A 20,163-nucleotide genomic window follows, 5' to 3' on the forward strand; every position below is an offset into this window, starting at 1 on the left:
AGTGGCACCAGCCCATTCGTGCATTATGAATTGCCAACTGCTGATGCTCTAGTGGCTAAACTAGTGGTAGAAAGAGATTCTGCTTCTGCACTTAGAGATGAAGTTGACATGTTGAGGAAGCAAACAACACAATCACAAGCAGTACTCAAGACAACCATTAAATATTTGGTGGGTTTCAAAATGAAGCAAGCTGAGACTGACCACATTGTTAAGGTCCTGAAGGAAAAAAGGAAATTAAATTCCCACTTGGTAAATAATAGGTGAAACGTTCTTTCCATCGTTGAATAACCTTTGTGTTGTTTGTTCATGTAATCAATCAAACCATTTGTTTTAGAGATCGTATAATAATTGTTTTTTGTTTTTTGGTTTTTTGGTTTGTAATTTTATTTGAGCACAAGTTTGTATTAATTGATAAGACTCAGAGACATTTCATTTGGATTGCTGTGGCAGACGTACAAATATGCCAATCGGGTTGAATGTGCATTCAGCACTAATAGAAGTATAGATGGACCATAAGTGGCACGCATCGGAAAGGGCCAAGATGCTGGCTAAAAAAAGGATGCTGTTGTAGCAAAAAAAAGTACAGCGGTCTGGCTTATGTATGTTAGTTGATATGATTGATCCATATACTCTATAAGTGTTTATATGTTTGTTAGTTCTGTACATTCTTGGTTGATTGACTCGGTATTTGAATCTTGATACATCGCTTGTGTACATATCTAAATGGGAGTACACATTATGTCGCGTGTGACATTTGAGTTGGACATGAAGTGTTCCAAATATTCGAATTCACCTTAAACTGGATTCTAGCTTCTGAACTTGAGTATCGGCATTTGTAAACCATATTCATATATGACTGTGGAATACATCTTTGTCGTCCTTCTGAAGATATATAAAAACACATAGAATGATTTATAAAGATTCATATAGGAATACAAAATGGATTAGAATTTAGTGCCAAGGTAAACGTGGATGCTTATTGTCCCAAAAATTGAAAGAAGCGGCAAAATGTTCACTCCCACATCGGCTGCCCGAAGCCAAGTGTTTGGGAGATGAAAATTACTGTCTACCCATTACATGGACAATCCATCGGCCCGATTTCCACTGCTCTAAATAGGGGTAGGTTAGTAACTTCAATTAGATGTGACACGACCGCCTCTGAGCCCATTCCGACACGGTGGGCGTCAAACATGGGCAGCAAAACACATTAGATTCAAGCTTGTCCGAAAGACCTCTGTTTCTCGCTCCATTTCCCATTCAGACACGGTGGGCGGCAAAACAAACTCGACTCGGCCAAAATCGATGTAGGCAAATATTTTCAATAGGGGCAGGTTTGTAACTTCACTCAGATGTGACACAACCGCCCTACCTGTAATCCCTGCTCATACACCGTGGGCGCCAACCATGGGCGCCAACCACCCTCTCCTCGCTCGAAATTGCTCCGGGCAAATATTGGCGAGATGCGAGATTACCGTCCTATCCCCAACCGACGAGACGTCCAAATTTTAAATGGGGGCTAAGTTCGTAACTTTCCCATATTTCAGACAGGCGTGTCCCAAAAACATGGTTCCCCGTACCTCTCCCTCCATTTTCCCATTCATACACCGTCCGCGCTAGAACACCCCATCCCCTAATCAGCCTCCGTCCGCCACCCCATCCATCGGCGCCGTCCTCCACCACATCTATCGCCACCGTCCTCCACCATGCCGGAGTGCCTACCAAGACCACGTCGTCCACTGCTAGAGATGGACGTTTCTCATCCATGGTGACGGACCAATAGCCTTGCATCGCGTCCTCTCGCTTCATCGGCGTCGTCGTCCTCTTTGTCGGGGCCGCTCACACGACCTTCTCTTCCACCGCAATGGGACTTATCCTCCGATGGACCCGTCTACCATCACAGATCTGCTTCAACACCACCGACAGCCATCGCACCCCCGATGCCTACACAGCGTCGCAAGAGAGGTGGTACTTCATATCTCCTCAACTTTTTGATCTCAACCAGAAAATAGATCCTAACTTGGTTACTCTACTTTCTTTTCAGCTCTTGGAATTTAGTTCTCAGTTTGAAGCAAACAATGGATGCTAATATCATTTCTCCGGTTTGTAGCTTCAAATCTGCCATGACACAACCATAATACGGTTTAATTGATCATGCTTAGGGTTTAATTGATCATGTTGGTTCCATGGTGGTTTCTTTAATAGAAATCAGAGGGGAAACCCTCTTTTGCTAAAAAAATATGCTTAGAGTTTCCCCCTTTTATGATCACTATACGATCAGAATACGTGCTTCGTGTCATAATAACACTGCTCCACCCATCAAGCTAAACAAGCTTAGTTGTTCAAATATGAATCTGATATTATTAAAATAGAGTTGTTTATTTGGTCAGCTAAATGTTCCTAAATTAGTTTGAAAATGCATGTTCGCCACTCGGGTGTGTATCTCTACAGGGTGCCTACGGTGGGCGGGCCTACCCTGGGATTTTGGGTCGTCCCAGGCCCCGATTCCCCTTTGTTCTGCTGAGCGCTTCCGATCTCTACTCGCCCCCAGCCGCCTGCCTCGCCGGCGACTTGCCGTCGCCAGACGGCATGACTCTAGGAGGAGACGCCGGACTAACAGGAGGCCAGGAGCCGCTCGCCCAACAGCGTCATCGCCGCCCGGGCGCGCTGCCATGCCTACCTTCCCAGTTCGTTCAGGGCTCAGGCGTGCAACACCCACCAAGCCAACCCGATTTATCCTGAGATATGTCCTCAACACTCAACAACCACTCCTCATCACCTATTTTCGAATTGATTCATTACTCATTAGGCAGGACTGTCATTAGGGTTTGTTGTGTGCTCAGTTCTACCTACACTTAATGGTTCAGATGTATTTCAGTAATCTTTAGTACCTCTAAAGTTCACAGGGTTTTCAAAATTCCGGCCCTCGGAGCAGACACTAGTCATTTTGGATTGTTGGTCGTAGTGACATTGACCCAGATTACTACTGCAAGCCAGGTTTGTTGACAATTTTACTTGTCTTTCTTACTCATTTGATATAATATTCAATTATTCACGTCGATTAGTTGGAAACAATAAGTGCTATACAAACTTCTTCATTCAGATTTTGGCGGTCTCCTACTGCAGTTACAATTCTGCATACTTGTCCTAGTAAGCTCACAAGTAAATGATTGATTCACTACATCTATGCTTGCCTTGTCATATTTGTTGTCAATATTCTTTTAGGGTGGACCACCCTTTTTGTAAATACTGGAATCGTAGACATGCGTGAATAGTATTTCTCTATGTGATCTCTTCCATCATGTGTGGGCAACGAACACTGCATTGTATAGAAAGAAGGTGCCATTTCCAGCTTTTCCATAGGTTTCGATCTTTTACATGGAATACAATCTGCCTACTTGCTTTGTGTCGCACTACCAACACTCCACCCTTGAAGATAAACATTATGCCACTCATAATTGCTTAGTTTATTTGTTCAAATATGAATTTCATATGATTCTAATGCTCCTACTTCAGTTTTGAAATGTGTGCCTGCCTGTTATAGAGACATAAGGGGTTTGTATTTCTGTGTGTGGTCTGGTCAGCACGGTTGGGGGGGTGAACTTTGCATATGCAGGGGTTTATAGGGAGACACTCTTCGAGTTGAATCCGTATGCAGGGGTTTATAGGGAGATAATCTGACTACTTTTTATGTTTTCATGAATCTCAGATTCTGAACAGCATCATAATGATTATGAGCTTGCGTGCATGAAAAGAATAAAGCAGAACAATGCCATGGCTATCAAACTTGGCATTAAGGGACTGAAATCAAGTCTGGATGCAATGCAATGCAAACGCTCTCCACCTACAGATTCATGCTCAGAATATGATCCTAACAGTGATTCTGAGCTAGAGGGAGACCTAAGTCAATGTAGCTCCCTAGTGGAGGAGTCAGAGGAAGATACCCTATCTTATTCACCCATCAAGGTACTTGCTCTAACTTTCCAAGGTTACATTGCTCGCACATATCTTGCAACTGATGCTTTGCATTGCTGCTACTTTGTTGAACTGCCATTAGCTTAGTTTACACATCATGTATGTGAATACGCCCTGCCTATCCATTTTCAGTACATATTCCATCTGTCATCATACCATATTTATCCATTCAAATGCTATTCTTGTGTATCAGACGTTCAAAAGGAAGAGGGTGATTGCTGATCATGGAGGAGGACAAGCAAAGTATTTGGAAAACGTAGTGGCACCTGATAAGTCAAATAGCCCATTAGGTGTAGTTGCAATATCACCTGACCCACAAAACATCCCAACTCTAGCGACTCTAGCCCTACTACACTGGTCATTTTTGATGCCCCAACTCAGCAGACCCCAACTGCAGCAAAATGTATGATTATGCCAGTTGACATAGCAACAGTTGTACGATGCAAAACCCACATTCCAGCAAAGAGTACACCAAATCCAGTTGCTAAATCCCTTTTCGAACCAGAGAGAGCCCCAATTATAGCAAATAGGACCCCTGTTCCATTTCTTCCCAGTTTACAAGACGAATCTTATGTTGTTGTCAGGAACTTTGTGCGCATATTTCCTTCATGGAAAGATTATACCGCAGACACAGAACAATTTCCAGTCTTCCTCCGCAACTTACGCGTAAGTAATGTACTAATGTTATTCATGGTCATTACTGCATATGTTTCTGCTGACAGAAGACACAAGATTTCATTCTTTTAAATAGCCGAGGAGCAAACTGGATTGTGATGACGAGCAAGGGTTGGTTGCGCTTTTCAAGCACTCGTTGATGAAGTATCGTTCCTACCTGAGGCAAGCGCACTTCGATGGCAAGCCTTTGAACGAAATTTCTGTAAAGTCTCCGGTGCTACATTTATCCGACGGTGACTGGAATAATCTTGAAAACTGTTAGTAGAAGAACATTCGTTCTCAAGGGACCACAGAATCTCGCAACTATACTGCACACTGCATTGCTCTTGTGAGTACCTCTTGCCCTGTATGACCATACTTACTTTCATAGTTGTTTGATTATGTAGCATCACTGCACATGTTAGCCTCGTAACCGTCCATTTGGTGGACATTAGAAGATCCCTATGGACTCTTACATAAATTTAGAATCAACCCAATGCTTTTGAAGAGGTTTAGCTCTGCAGTCCTCTTGTAAGGATCGAACATGGTCTATCACTGTACTTACAGTAACAGCTACTCCCTCCGTCCCATAATATAAGAATGTTTTGTACAGTACACCAGTGTTCAAAACACTCTTGAATTATGGGAAGAGGGTTGGTTCATTTTGTAGCATTCTGCATCTTATCTCCCTCGCCCACCATTTACTAAAAAAGATCAGATCTATATTTAATCTTACCAACAAGTAGAATACACAGACAATGCCAGTGCAGAAGTGTAGCCCATTGCTCTTGTCAGTACATTTTGTCATGTAACGCTTGTACTTCCAGGGATTGGTAATTGATTATGTAGCATCAATCTGCATCTTATCTTCATTATCCTCTATCCCTTCCAGTATTATCATATCTATAATTACTCTCTACAAAATGTAGAGTACGGGCAATGCTTATGAAGAAGATTATGTGCTGAAATTCTTGAGTTATCCTTCCCTTGACATGGAGAAGGGCATTATAAAGCCGGTGTTAACTGTTAATGTAAGTCAGTCCTTCTAAAGCCTTTATCCTCAACTGCTGTTTAATTTGCTCATACTCCCTATCGTTTACTGCTGTTTAGTTCGCGGTTTCTACCAAAATGCATGTTCGCAAGAACCGTAAGTTCTAAGTTTTACTTGTAAAACCAAATTCCTTATTCATACCGTGCACATTACTTAATACTCCCTATATGTATGCTTGTTTTTGTGGATCTATAATCCAGTGTGTGGTGAAGCAGCCCACCTTTGCACCTTGTCATCTCCTGTTTTATCTTACTGATGTGGCTGATGATATGAACAACATGCCATGCACATTATCCAAAATAGATACAATGATTTTCTTTGCCCTTCATCTATGCTTGTTATGTTGACATGGTAATCCAGTAGTGTGGTGAAGCTCCCCGCATTATGAACAATGCCAAATTATGCTATTGATATTTTGAACTTACTCTAAATTTTCTAATTTGAAATTGGATGCAATTGACAGCACAGTTATCATCTTTGTTTATACACGTGCAAAACCTGTCATCTCTCTGCTTTGTTTCAGGGTGATATGCCTGATGGCATGCACAAGTCTGCTGAAGGTTGTGAGACAAACCCAACATATATGGCAGCAAAGAAGGCAAAACATCTTGAAGATAGAGAGACAACCCCAAAGTCTTATCTTGATGAAGTGTTCAAGTTACTTGAGACTAACAGTCAGACAAGCTCACATAATTCATTGTCTGAATCAATTCGACTTCTTCAGTCCCAAGTTCTAGCAGAAAGGCATTTTGCAACTCAATTTCAACTTGAAGTCCTATATCTAAGAAAGATTGCAGAGAACACCAATGATAACCCCATCGCTAAACAACTACACCTGGAAGCTATGACCGACATGCTAGGCCGGTCTCACAGCCTTGCTCAGCAGCTTGCGCAACAGTTCCCCCGCAAGGCTAACCTTTCTTGAACTGTCTTGGAAGTGGTCTCGGTTCAGTATTATTTTGTTACGCTACAATGGTGCCCAGTTTTTGTAATCTGCTTCTTCGTTGCGCTTTATGATCACTGGTGGCGAACTTCGATGCCCAGTGGATGTAATATACCTTAAATCCTTTATTGTATAGTGTAGGTTTATTCTTAGTTACTATGCCGTAATTTCCTTATTGTATAGAGTAGGTTTGTTCTTAATTCCTACTAGTTACTTCCATCATTCGCTATCTAAAAAAAATTCAGATGTAGTCGACCAGGCCCAAACTTACACCGGCCTATATTTTAGTTGGGCCTTTTGTCGACCTAGCGCTTAGTTTGGACTAGGTAGGCGTTGGGCCATTAACAGGCTGAATATTGTACTGGCCTGGTACGGCCGAGATGAAACCACGGGCCTTTAGCAGGCCAAAATGCATGTTGGGCCTCAATTTTCACTAGTCGTCGACGGGCCTTCAGCAGGCCAAAATGTAGACCGGGCCATTTTGGGCCCAGTTAGCTCACGGGCCGTTACCAGGCTGAAACATATCTCGGGCCTTAGTTGGCCCACTGATATCATGGGCCTTTAAGAGGCCGAAAGCTTAGTACAGGCATCAACGGGCCGAATTACGCGACAGGACTTTAACAGGCCCAAAGTCATGTTGGGCTTAACTGTTGCCACCTTTAGGACAGGCCATTAGTGGGCCCGATGTCCCATCGGACCATATATGGCCCATGGGCAGCACGGGCCATTCCCAGGCCGAAAGTCACACCGGGCTGAAATGGGCCCATGTCTACATCAGGCCTCTAACAGGTCGAGAGTCATTGGGCTATAGTTGGGTCCAAATATTTGGCGAACAATTAATGGGCCAGATCTGGCTTCGGTCCGCAAATGGGCCCAAATATTGGGCGAACAACTAACGGGCCAGATCTAGCTTCGGGCCGTAAATGGGCCTTTATTAAGCAGGTCATTATTGGGCTGGCCCACTAGTACCTGATTAAGTACTACGGGCCTTTGACTAGGCCGGCCTTTTTAACCTATATGGGCCTCTGTTGGGCCCAACCACGTGTCGACGTATCATAGGCATGTCTCCTCCAATGGACGGGCAACATCTGGCCCACTAACGAGCTGACAGGTGTTCCCTTCTACCAATCAGAATTTTACACGTGGAAATTTCCCATTGGTTCGGGCTGTTAACGGGTTATCGGATCCAAAATCCGCCCCGATAGCTTAACGGCATTCCGTTACGGTGGATGCCACGTGTCGGTCACCCTTTGACGAAAGCACTTCTGTGACGCGTGATTTATCGTCATGGAAGTGGACACTTCCGTGATGATAATTTTGGTAATGTCATGGAACACTTCTACGACAGCACAGGTATGACTATCTTGATTCTATCATAAAATCGTCATGGATGTACATGCATGACAAAAAATGCGACCTACTGTGACAAACATGTATCATCACAGAAGTGCATTTTTTTTGTAGTGAAACACACCGCAAAAGAGTATTACATCAGATAGATCTCCAATAACATTGAGGAGAACATGGTATTGAGAATCAAATAGAGAGAAGAAGCCATCTAGCTACTAGCTATGGACCCGTAGGTCTGTGGTAAACTACTCATGCTTCATCGGTAGGGCAATAGGGTTGATGTAGAAGCCCTCCGTGATCGAAGCCCCCTCCAGCAAAGTACCGGAAAAGGCCTCCAGATGGGATATAACTAGGTCAGAGACCTGTGGCGGTGGAAAAGTATTTTCATGGATGCTTCTAAGGGTTCTAGAATATATGTGAATATATAAGACGAAGAGGTTGGTGAGGGGATCCCCGAGGGGGCCACAAGGCAGGGGTCGCCCCCCTAGGGCGCGCCCTCCACCATTGTCGCCGCCTCATGGCTCTTCTGGCTTGGACTCCAAGTCCTCTGGGTGTTCCGGTCCAAGAGAAATCATTGTGAAGCTTTATTCTGTTTGGACTCCATCTGGTATTCCTTTTCCGTGAAACTCAAAAACAAGGAAAAAACAGAAACTAGCACTGGGCTCTAGGTTAATAAGTTAGTCCCAAAAATAATATAAAATAGCATAATAATGCATATAAAACATCCAAAACAGATAATATAATAGCATGGAACAGTCAAAAATCATAGATACATTGGAGACGTATCAAGCATCCCCAAGCTTAATTCTTGCTCGTCCTCGAGTAGGTAAATGACAAAAAACAGAATTTATGATATGGAATTCTACCTTTATCCATGTAATTTTCTTCATTGTGGCATGAATGTTCAGATCCATAAGATTCAAATCAAAAGTTTAATATTGACATAAAAATAGTAATACTTCAAGCATTCTAATAAAGCAATCATGTCTTCTCAAAATAACATGGCCAAAGAAAGTTATCTCTACAAAATCATATAGTATGGCTATGCTCCATCTTCATCACACAAAGTATTGAATTATGCACAACCCCAGTTTTAGCCAAAGCAATTGTTTCATACTTTAGTATTCTCAAACTTTTTCAACTTTCACACAATACATGAGCGTGAGCCATGGATATAACACTATACATGGAATAGAATATGGTGGTTCTGGAGAAGACAAAAAGAAGGAGATATTCTCACATCAACTAGGCATATCAACAGGCTATGGAGATGCCCATAAATAGATATCAATGTGAGTGAGTAGGGATTGCCATGCAATGGATGCACTAGAGCTATAGTTTATGAAAGATCAAAAGAAAATTAAGTGGGTCTGCATCCAACTTCCTTTCTCACAAAGACCTAGGGAAATTTGAGGAAGACCATCATTGGAATATACAAGCCAAGTTCTATAATGAAAAATTCCCACTAGTATATGAAAGTGACAACATAGGAGACTCTCTCATTTTTTTGTGGGATTCTTTGGCATCTTTTTTTATTTAGGCTTCTTTGGCCTCTTTTATTTTTCATAAAGTCCGGAGACTCATCCCAACTTGTGAGGGAATCATAGATTCCATCATCCTTTCCTCACATGGGACAATGCTCTAATAATGATGATCATCACACTTTTAATTAATTACAACTCAATAATTACAAGTCGAAACTTAGAACAAAATATGACTCTATATGAATGCCTCTGGTGGTGTACCGGGATGTGCAACGATTTAGTGTAGCAAATGACATCAAAAAATGGACAAGCCATGTAAACATCATGCTATCTTTCTTACAATCATGCAAATCAATATGACAATGATGGAGCCTGTCATAATAAAATTTAACGGTGGAAGTTGCATGGAAATATATCTCGGAATGGCTATGGAAATGCCATAACAGGTAGGTATGGTGCCTATTTTGAGGAAGGTATATAGTGGGTGTAATGCACCGGCAAAAGTTGCGCGGTACTAGAAAGGCTAGCAATGATGGAAGGGTGAGAGTGTGTATAATCCATGGACTCAACATTAGTCATAAAGAACTCACATACTTATTGCAAAAGTATATTAGCTATCGAATCAAAGTACTTCATGCATGCTCATAGGGGAAGGGTTGGGAGCAGTTAACCATCGCACGATCCCGACCTCCACACAAAGGATGACAATCAATAAATAAATCATGCTCCGACTTCATCACATAACGGTTCACCATACGCGCATGCTATGGGAATCACAAACTTTAACACAAGTATTTCTACCAATCCACAATTACTCACTAGCATGACTCTAATATCACCATCTTTATATCTCAAAACAATCATAAGGAATCAAACTTCTCATACTATTCAATGCACTTTATATGAAAGTTTTTATTGTATCTCTCTTGGATGCCCATCATATTAGGACTAAATTCATAACCAAAGCAGATTACCATGTTGTTTAGATAGACTCTTAAAATAATATAAGTGAAGCAAGAGAGTTCAACAATTTCTATAAAATAAAGCCACGGCCGTGCTCTAAAAAGATATAAGTGAAGCACTAGAGCAAAATTGCCTAGCTCAAAAGATATAAGTGAAGCACATAGAGTATTCTAATAAATCATGCTGCATGCATGTCCCTCTAAAAAGGTGTGTACATCAAGGATGATTGTGGTAAACTAAAAAGCAAAGACTCATATCATACAAGACGCTCCAAGCAAAACACATATCATGCGGTGAATAAAAAATATAGCCTCAAGTAAATTTACCGATAGACGAAGACGAAAGAGGGGATGCCTTCTGATGCCTTCTGGGACACAAGAGACTCTTTGTTTTGCAGGGTTTTTTGAGAGAGACCATCTTCATCCTACGCCTACCACGGATTGATAAACCTTAGGTCATCCACTTGAGGGAAATTTGCTACTGTCCTATAAACCTCTGCACTTGGAGGCCAACAACGTCTACAAGAATAAGGTTGCGTAGTAGACGTCAAGCTTTTTTCTGGCGCCATTGCCGGGGAGGTTAGTGCTTGAAGGTATATCTTTGGATCTTGCAATTGAATCTTTTAGTTTCTTGTTTTATCACAGTTTAGCCTATAAAAGAAAACTACAAAAAAATTGGATTTGAGGGTGCCTCATATGCTTCATCTTTTTAATGTCTTTCGTGAAAATGATGGAAAGGAAAATTGTGCTCAAGTGCTAGAGGAAGAATGCATTAAAATGTTTGGCACTAAATCTTTGAATGATGAGCATGATTGCAATGTTGTTAGTATGAATTTTTTGAATAACCATGATGCTAATGATATGAAAAGCCACAGCTTGGGGATGCTATGTTTGACGAAGATGATATTTTTAGTACCCCAAGTTTTGATTAGAAAATATACTATGATGATAGCATGTCCCCTATTTATGATGATTATATTGATGAAAGTGGGTTTGGAAGAGTGTCAACTTTAGGTAGTTTGATCCAACTATTTTGGAGGATGTTGAATCTTATGGTTATATTGATGAAAGTGAATTTGGAGAGGTCATGACTTTATTTAGTGATGAATTCACTATTTCGGAAGAGGTTCCAATTGATTATGAGAACAAAGTTGCTATCTATGATGATTATTGTGATGACATGTATGATATAAAGAATAATGATAACCATGAAACTTGTTATCTTGATTTTAATTTTCAATTGGATTATGCCTCACATGATAGTTATTTTGTTGAATTTGCTCCCACTACTATTCATGAGAAGAATTTTTCTTATGTGGAGAGTAGTAAATTATCTATGCGTGTGCATCATGAAAATAATGCTTTATGTGATGGTTATATTGTTGAATTCATTCATGATTCTACTGAAAATTATTATGAAGGAGGAATATATGCTTGTAGGAATTGCAATAATATCAAGTTTCCTCTCTATGTGTTTAAAATCTTGAAACTATGCTTGTTTTGCCTTCCTATGCTAGTTGATTCTTGTTCACATAAGTTGTTTGCTCACAAAATCCCTAGGCATAGGAAGTGGGTTAGACATAAATGTGCTAGTCATATTCTTCATGATGCTCCCATTATGTTTCAATTCTTATCTTTTATGTGAGCATCATTGACATCATCATGCCTAGCTAGAAAGGCATTAAATAAAATCGCTTGTTGGGAGACAACCCAATATTTACCCTTACTATTTTTGTGTGTTCACACGATTAAGATACTGTAGTAATCATGTTTTATAGCTGTTGTTTCAATAAAATGCCAAGTAAGACCTTTGGGATAGTTTACGGTGATAGTTGTGTTGATCCTGCTGAAAATCAGAAACTTTTGCGCCCAGTAAATTAGTTTTAATAATTCACAGAAACGTGATTTTGATCTGATTCTTTTTGCTCTGAATTGGTACAAAAATTTCTCAGGCTTTCCTAATTGCTCTGAAGTTTTGGAGTTACATAAGTATTCGAGAGTTACAGATTACTACAGACTGTTCTGTTTTTAACAGATTCTGTTTTCATTGTGTTGTCTGCTTATTTTGATGAATCTATGAGTAGTATCGGAGGGTACGAACCATATAGAAGTTGGAATACAGTAGATATAACACCTATATGAATTTAGAATGAGTTCACAACAGTACCAAAAGTGGTGATTTATTTTCTTATACTAATGGAGCTTATGAGTTTTCTGTTGAGTTTTGTGTTGTGAAGTTTTCAAGTTTTGGGTAAAGATTCGATGTACTATGGAATAAGGAGTGGCAAGAGCCTAAGCTAGGGGATGCCCAAGACACCCTAAGGTAATATTCAAAGACAACCAAGAGCCTAAGTTTGGGGATGCCCCGGATAGCATCCCCTCTTTCGTCTTCGTTCATCCGTAACTTTACTTGGAGCTATATTTTTATTCACCACATGATATGTGTTTTGCTTGGAGCGTCATGTCATCTTATTTCGTTTTGCTTGCTGTTTGAATAAAATACCAAGATCTGAAATTCTTAAATGTTAGAGGGTCTTCACATAGTTGCATAATTATTCGACTACTCATTGATCTTCACTTATATCTTTCAGAGTAGTTTGTCATTTGCTCTAGTGCATCACTATTATCTTTTTAGAGCACGGCGGTGGTTTTATTTTGAAGAAATGGATGAACTCTCATGCTTCACTTATATTAATTTTAGAGTCCATGGTAATTTGCTTAGGTTATGAATTTAGTCCTAATATGACAGGCATCCAAAAGAGATATAATAAAAACTTTCATATAAAGTCCATTGAATACTATTAGAAGTTTGATTCTTTATGATTGTTTTGAGATATGAAGATGGTGATATTAGAGTCATGCTAGTGGAGTAGTTGTGAATTTGAGAGATACTTGTGTTAAAGTTTGTGATTCCCGTAGCATGCACGTATGGTAAACTGTTATGTGATGAAGTCGGAGTATGATTTATTTATTGATTGTCTTCCTTATGAGTGGTGGTCGGGGACGAGCGATGGTCTGTTCCTACCAATCTATCCCCTTAGGAGCATGCGCGTAGTACTTCGTTTCGATAACTAACAGATTTTTGCAATAAGTATGTGAGTTCTTTCTGACTAATGTTGAGTCCATGGATTATACACACTCTCACCCTTCCACCATTGCTAGCCTCTCTTGTACTGCGCAACTTTCACCGGTACCATACACCCACCATATACCTTCCTCAAAACAACCACCATACCTACCTATTATGGCATTTCCGTAGCCATTCCGAGATATATTGCCATGCAACTTTCCACCGTTCTGTTTATTATGACACGCTCCACCATTGTCATATTGCTTTGCATGCTCATGTAGTTGACATCGTATTTGTGGCAAAGCCACCGTTCATAATTCTTTCATACATGTCACTCTTGATTCATTGCACATCCCGGTACACCGCCGGAGGCATTCATATAGAGTCATATTTTGTTCTAAGTATCGAGTTGTAATTCTTGAGTTGTAAAGTAAATAAAAGTGTGATCCCGTCAAAAAAAGTAAATAAAAGTGTGATAATCTTCATTATTAGAGCATTGTCCCAGTGAGGAAAGGATGATGGAGACTATGATTCCTCCACAAGTCGGGATGAGACTCCGGACGAAAAAAGAGGCCAAAAAAAGAGAAGGCCCAAATAAAAAAAATAAAAAAATGAGAGTAGAAGAGAGAAGGGACAATGTTACTATCCTTTTACCACACTTGTGCTTCAAAATAGCACCATGATCTTCATGATAGAGAGTCTCCTATTTTGTCACTTTCATATATACTAGTGGGAATCTTCATTATAGAACTTGGCTTGTATATTCCAATGATGGGCTTCCTCAAATTGCCCTAGGTCTTCGTGAGCAAGCGAGTTGGATGCACGCCCACTTAGTTTCTTTTTGAGCTTTCATACACTTATAGCTCTAGTGCATCCGTTGCTTGGCAATCCCTACTCACTCACATTGATATCTATTGATGAACATCTCCATAGCCCGTTGATATGCCTAGTTGATGTCAGGCTATCTCCTTTTTTTGTCTTCTCCAAAACCACCATTCTATTCCATCTATAGTGCTATGTCCATGGCTCACGCTCATGTATTGCGTGAAAGTTGAAAAAGTTTGAGAATACTAAAGTATGAAATAATTGCTTGGCTGAAACCGGGGTTGTGCATGATTTAAATATTTTGTGTGATGATGATAGAGCATAGCCAGGCTATATGATTTTGTAGGGATAACTTTCTTTGGCCATGTTATTTTGAGAAGACATAATTGCCTTGTTAGTATGCTTGAAGTATTATTGTTTCATGTCAATATTAAACTTTTGTTTTGAATCTTATGGGTCTGAATATTCTTGCCACAATAGAGAAGATTACATTGATAAATATGTTAGGTAACATTCCACATCAAAAAATTTGTTTTTATCATTTACCTACTCGAGGACAAGCAGGAATTAAGCTTGGGGATGCTTGATACGTCTCCAACGTATCTATAATTTTTGATTGTTCGATGCTATTATATTATCCATATTAGATGTTTTATATGCATTTATATGCTATTTTATATGATTTTTGGGACTAACCTATTAACCTAGAGCCCAGTGCCAGTTTCTATCTTTTCCTTGTTTTTGAGTTATACATAAAAGAAATGCCAAACGGAGTCCAATTGACCTGCCAATTTTTGTGGATTTTTTATGGACCAAAAGAAGCCCCCGAAGTGAAAGAGTTGGGCCAGAAGAGTCCCGAGCCATCCACGAGGGTGGAGGCCGCGCCCTAGCCCCTCGGCGCGCCCCCTATCTCGTGGATGACTCGGAGACCCCCCCTGACGTGAGACCGACGCCAAAAATTCCTATAAATACAGAAACCCCCGAAAAGAAACCTAGATCGGGAGTTCTGCCGCCGCAAGCCTCTATAGCCACGAAAAACCAATTGAGACCCTGTTCCGGCACCCTGCCGGAGGGGGGTCCATCACCAGTGGCCTTCTTCATTATCCCGACGCTCTCCATGACGAGGAGGGAGTAGCTCACCCTCGGGGCTGAGGGTATGTACTAGTAGCTATGTGTTTGATCTCTCTCTCTCTCTCTCTCTCTCTCTCTCTCTCTCTCTCGTGTTCTTGATGTGGCACGATCTTGATGTACCGTGAGCTTTGCTATTATAGTTGGATCTTATGATGTTTCTCCCCCTCTACCTTCTTGTAATGGATTGAGTTTTCCCTTTGAAGTTATCTTATCGGATTGAGTCTTTAAGGATTTGAGAACACTTGATGTATGTCTTGCGTGGGATACATGTGGTGACAATGGGGTATTCTATTGATCCACTTGATGTATGTTTTGGTGATCAACTTGCGGGTTCCGTGACCTTGGGAATCTATGCATAGGGGTTGGCACACATTTTCGTCTTGCCTCTCCGGTAGAAACTTTGGGGCACTCTTTGAGGTTCTTTGTGTTGGTTGAATAGATGAATCTGAGATTGTGTGATGCATATCGTATAACCAAACCCGTGGATACTTGAGGTGACATTGGAGTATCTGGGTGACATTAGGGTTTTGGTTGATCTGTGTCTTAAGGTGTTATTTTCTACGAATTCTAGGGCTGTTTGTGACACTTATAGGAATAGCCCAATTGATTGACCGGAAAGAATAACTTTGAGGTGGTTTCGTACTCTATAATAATCTCTTCGTTTGTTCTCCGCTATTAGTGACTTTGGAGTGACTCTTTGTTGCACGTTGAGGGATTGTTATATGATCCAATTATGTTATTATTGTTGAGAGAATTTGCACTAGTGAAAGTATGACCCCTAGGCCTTGTTCCGAATCATTGCAATACCGTTTCCGCTCACTTTTACCACTTGCTACCTTGCTGTTTTTATAATTTCAGATTACAAAAACCTATATCTATCATCCATATTGCACTTGTATCACCATCTCTTCGCCGAACTAGTGCACCTATACAATTTACCATTGTATTTGGTGTGTTGGGGACACAAGAGACTCTTTGTTATTTGGTTGCATGGTTGTTTGGGAGAGACCATCTTTATCCTACGCCTCCCACGGATTGATAAACCTTAGGTCATCCACTTGAGGGAAATTTGCTACTGTCCTACGAATCTCTGCACTTGGAACCCAACGACGACTACAAGAAGAAGGTTGCGTAGTAGACATCACTCTCTTCGGAGCCGGATATGTTGATTTGGCGATGGAGCACGTCTGGCTCGTATTGGACTAGCTCCTTCTACCTCGCGCTCTTCCAGGGCTTGACCCACACCCCACACTGGGAGTTGACATGGAAGTCCTGGGCTCCCCTTCGGATCAAGTTTTTTGCCTGGCTGGCTGCTGGACCGTAGCACGCTTAGCGAGACATGGGCTCCCTCATGAACCACTCTGTCGTCTATGTGATCAGGAGCACGAGACCATGCACCACTTGCTCATCGGCTGCTCCTTCTCCCGTCAAGTGTGGTGCGACTTGCTGGCCTGGTGCTCATTCCCTCGCCTCCTCCATCGCCGACAGACGACTTCTTGCAGTGGTGGCACTCGCTGCATACGACCACCCCTGCGCCGTCTCACAAAGGGCTTTCCTCCATGATCATCCTCGTTGCTTGGTCTATATGGAATCACCGCAACGACTGTGTTTTCGATGGGAAGCAACCTTCCATTCATCGCTTCTCCAACTTCATCAAGGAAGAGGCCAGAGCTTGGGCCATCGGACTCGCCAATGTTTTGTCGTAGCTGTTCTAGAGCCTTCTTTGGGCTGAGCAACCCAAGTTTCTGTCTACTCGCGTTGACGTAGGCGCCATCCGAGTGTACGCCCTGCATCACCCCCTCCCCCTCACTTTTACTCTTGTACAAAAACCTTCTTCATATCAATGAATGATACCCAAGCTGGTGCGTATTCGCGAAAAAAAAAAGCTATTGTGACAAAATATAGCAACGAACCAAAAGCGAATTTTGCAGGACATGAAGAACAATGCATCTATCATTCTATCATCTTCCTCTTCCAATTTTGTTACAACAAATTGCACAGGGAAAGTAACAATAAGTTGCTCTATATGGTGCTACAAGTGAACAAAATTACCTTGCTTTCACTACAACATACATACATATACTCAACGAGAAAGAAACAATGTAACGACGAACCAAAGTCGAATCAGTCCCTATCATTGATAGTCGGCTTCGCCGCCGGTGGTAATCCCGGCCTGCTGCTGGATGACGAGGATGGACACTTTGGACGCGAACTCCGCGGTGGCGAGCATGTCACCGAGCACGCCGAGCTCCGGGCACTCGCTCCACTCCGAGAGGCCGCTTGTGAGCGCCGACCCCTCGACGTCCCTGTCCTCCCCTCTCCGTCCGACGATGACCAGGTCGAACTTGTCGCTCATGGACCTCACCACCGACGCCGTCCCCTCCCCGTCCTCCACCGTCTTCTCCACGTACACCACCCTCTCGTCCTCCCTGTACCTTTGCCAGAACTCCTGGAGCACCTCCTCGTCCCTCACCTCGTCGTGCCCGCCCATCCCAACCCAGTTCCGCAGCTTGATCCGCACCACCGTCACCGACGTCCCCCCGCTCTCCGGCATCCTCGCCGCGTACGCCAGCGCCTCCCGGTCGTCGGGTCCCCCCAGGAAGTAGAGGGCCACCCTCTGGAGCAGGTTCCTGTTGGACGCCGTCGCGCACGCAGACCCGGACGCAAGGCCGTGGTCCACGAGGATGGCGACGGAGCAGGGCGCGTACTGGAGCACGGCGCGGTTGGCGGAGCGGACGGCGGAGTTGGCCGTGCTGCGCGCCCCGTCGGAGGACTTGTGGAACGGGAGGAGGATGAGGTTGGCCTTCCGGCTGTGCGCTAGCGAGCACACGTCATGGTGCATGGAGCTGTAGGGAGACTGGGCGACGTAGGGGCTCACCGTCACCGCCCCCGGCGCCGCCTGCTGCTCGAAGTGGCGGAACGCGTTCACGATGCGGTCCGACGGCGATGACGCGGTGGACGACTTCTTGTGGGGCTTGAGCACGGAGGCGGCGCGGCCGACGAGCTCCGTGAGGTGGAGCACGATGAGGGAGACGGGGAAGTCGTGGTTCGCGCCGGAGGCCTCGAGGAGGTCGATGAGCGGCGCGGCGTGGTCCTCCGTGTAGAGGCAGGCCATCACACGGAGCTCCGCGTTGGGCCGAGCGCCCTCCATGGTCCGCCGCTTGGCCCTTGCGAACCTCCCTGTCGGGTCGTAGAGGAGCTTGATGAGCGGCGTGGCCGCCGCCGTGATGAGCACCATGGACAACGTCAGCGTCGAGTAGTGCTCGGCAGTGGCCTTCATGGTGTCTCCCCAGTTGTTGATGGCGGCCACCTCCACGATGCCCCGGATGTTGAGCATGAGCGCCAGAGCCGTGGCCTCTCCGATCGGCATGGCGAAGAAGAGCCCCGCGGCTATGCAGCCCACCATCTTGCCGGCGACGCATAGGGCCACGAACAGCTCCAGCGCGCACCATTTCTCCTCGTGCCCGCCCAGCTCTGAGAAGTCTGTGCGGTAGCCGGCGAGCGCCATATACACGGGGAGGAAGAGCGCGATGAAGAAGGAGTCGAGCCGCTCCGTCATGGTGGCGCCAATCGGCATGCCACCGGGGATCGCGAGCCCCAGCATCATCGGCCCGATCATGTACTTGAACCCAATCACATCCGTCACCAGCGCCGACAGGAGCGCCGCGATCACCACGACGACGAAGGAACCCTCCGATAGGAGGTCACCCGCCGGGGTGCGCTTGTAGGCGATGTAGCGTCCGGCGGGGCGTGCCACGAAGGCGACGAAGAAGACGAAGCCGACGAAGGAGGCCAGGATCTTGGTGGTGAATGCCGGCGACTTGGCCTCCGTGACGAGGAACGCCGCGGCGAAGCAGGCTCGGAGGAACCAGGAGGTGACGTCGGTGATGAGGGACGCGGTGAGCGCGATGCGACCGAGCTCGGAGTTGAGGAGGTCGAGCTCGGCGAGCGCGTCGGCGATGACGGGAAAGGAGGAGAGCGAGAGGCGGACGGCGATCTCGGTGATGAGCGACGAGCCGCGAAGGTCGGCGGGGAGGGTTGGCTGTAGCATGTGGAACACCGGCAGCGTGATGGCGAGCGGGACGACGGAGCCAGCGAGGCCAACGGCGACGGCGCGGCCGCTGGGGCGGCGGAGCAGGCTCATGTCCGTCTTGACGCCCATGGAAAACAAGAAGAGGATTAGCGCGACGAGCGAGACGCTCTCGAGGATGTAGGTGCCGCGCTCGGAGAAGAGGGCGCCGCGGAGCTCATGGTTGCGGCCGAGCACGGAGGGGCCGAGGAGGATGCCGACGAGCATGTGGGTGACGAAGCGGGACTGGCCGAGGCGGCGGAGCACGTGGTGGGCGGCGGCGGAGAGCAGGAGGATGAGGGAGACCTGGATGAGGAGGAGCGGGAGCGAGAAGCGCAGCGGCTGGTCCCCCAAGAACATGCCCTGCGAGTTCACCAGGTTGTTGTCATAGCACGCCGCCGCCACGGGCTTCACCGTCGCCGTGGCATCGGCCGCTGCCTTGGCCGCGGCGGCTGTCACGTTCACGGCGGCGTCCGTGTCCATCGTGCCTTGATGAGCTCCGGGCTAGCAACGCATGCAAATGCAATGGAGTGGTGGTGACTTCATGCATGCATGGATGGTGGTCCTCTTCTTGTTTGGCTGAGCTCGAGCAGGGTGAGAGCTATTCTTAGCCGTGTGGACGGGAGGGAGAGTAGAGGAAGAGATTGACTCT

At 44.5% G+C, this 20,163-nt stretch overlaps 1 protein-coding gene across 1 annotated transcript; it reads right to left on the reverse strand.

Annotated features, from left to right (window-relative positions):
* Positions 1–17,395: 17,395 nt before the first annotated feature.
* Positions 17,396–19,586, reverse strand: LOC119305418 (cation/H(+) antiporter 15-like). Its single transcript, XM_037581935.1, has one exon. The coding sequence runs from the start codon at positions 19,584–19,586 to the stop codon at positions 17,577–17,579; it is 2,010 nt and encodes a 669-aa protein (XP_037437832.1). The 3' UTR covers positions 17,396–17,576.
* Positions 19,587–20,163: the final 577 nt, after the last annotated feature.

This window comes from Triticum dicoccoides, chromosome 5B (genome assembly GCF_002162155.2).
Source record: "Triticum dicoccoides isolate Atlit2015 ecotype Zavitan chromosome 5B, WEW_v2.0, whole genome shotgun sequence".
In the NCBI taxonomy this organism is placed as follows: Eukaryota; Viridiplantae; Streptophyta; class Magnoliopsida; order Poales; family Poaceae; genus Triticum; species Triticum dicoccoides.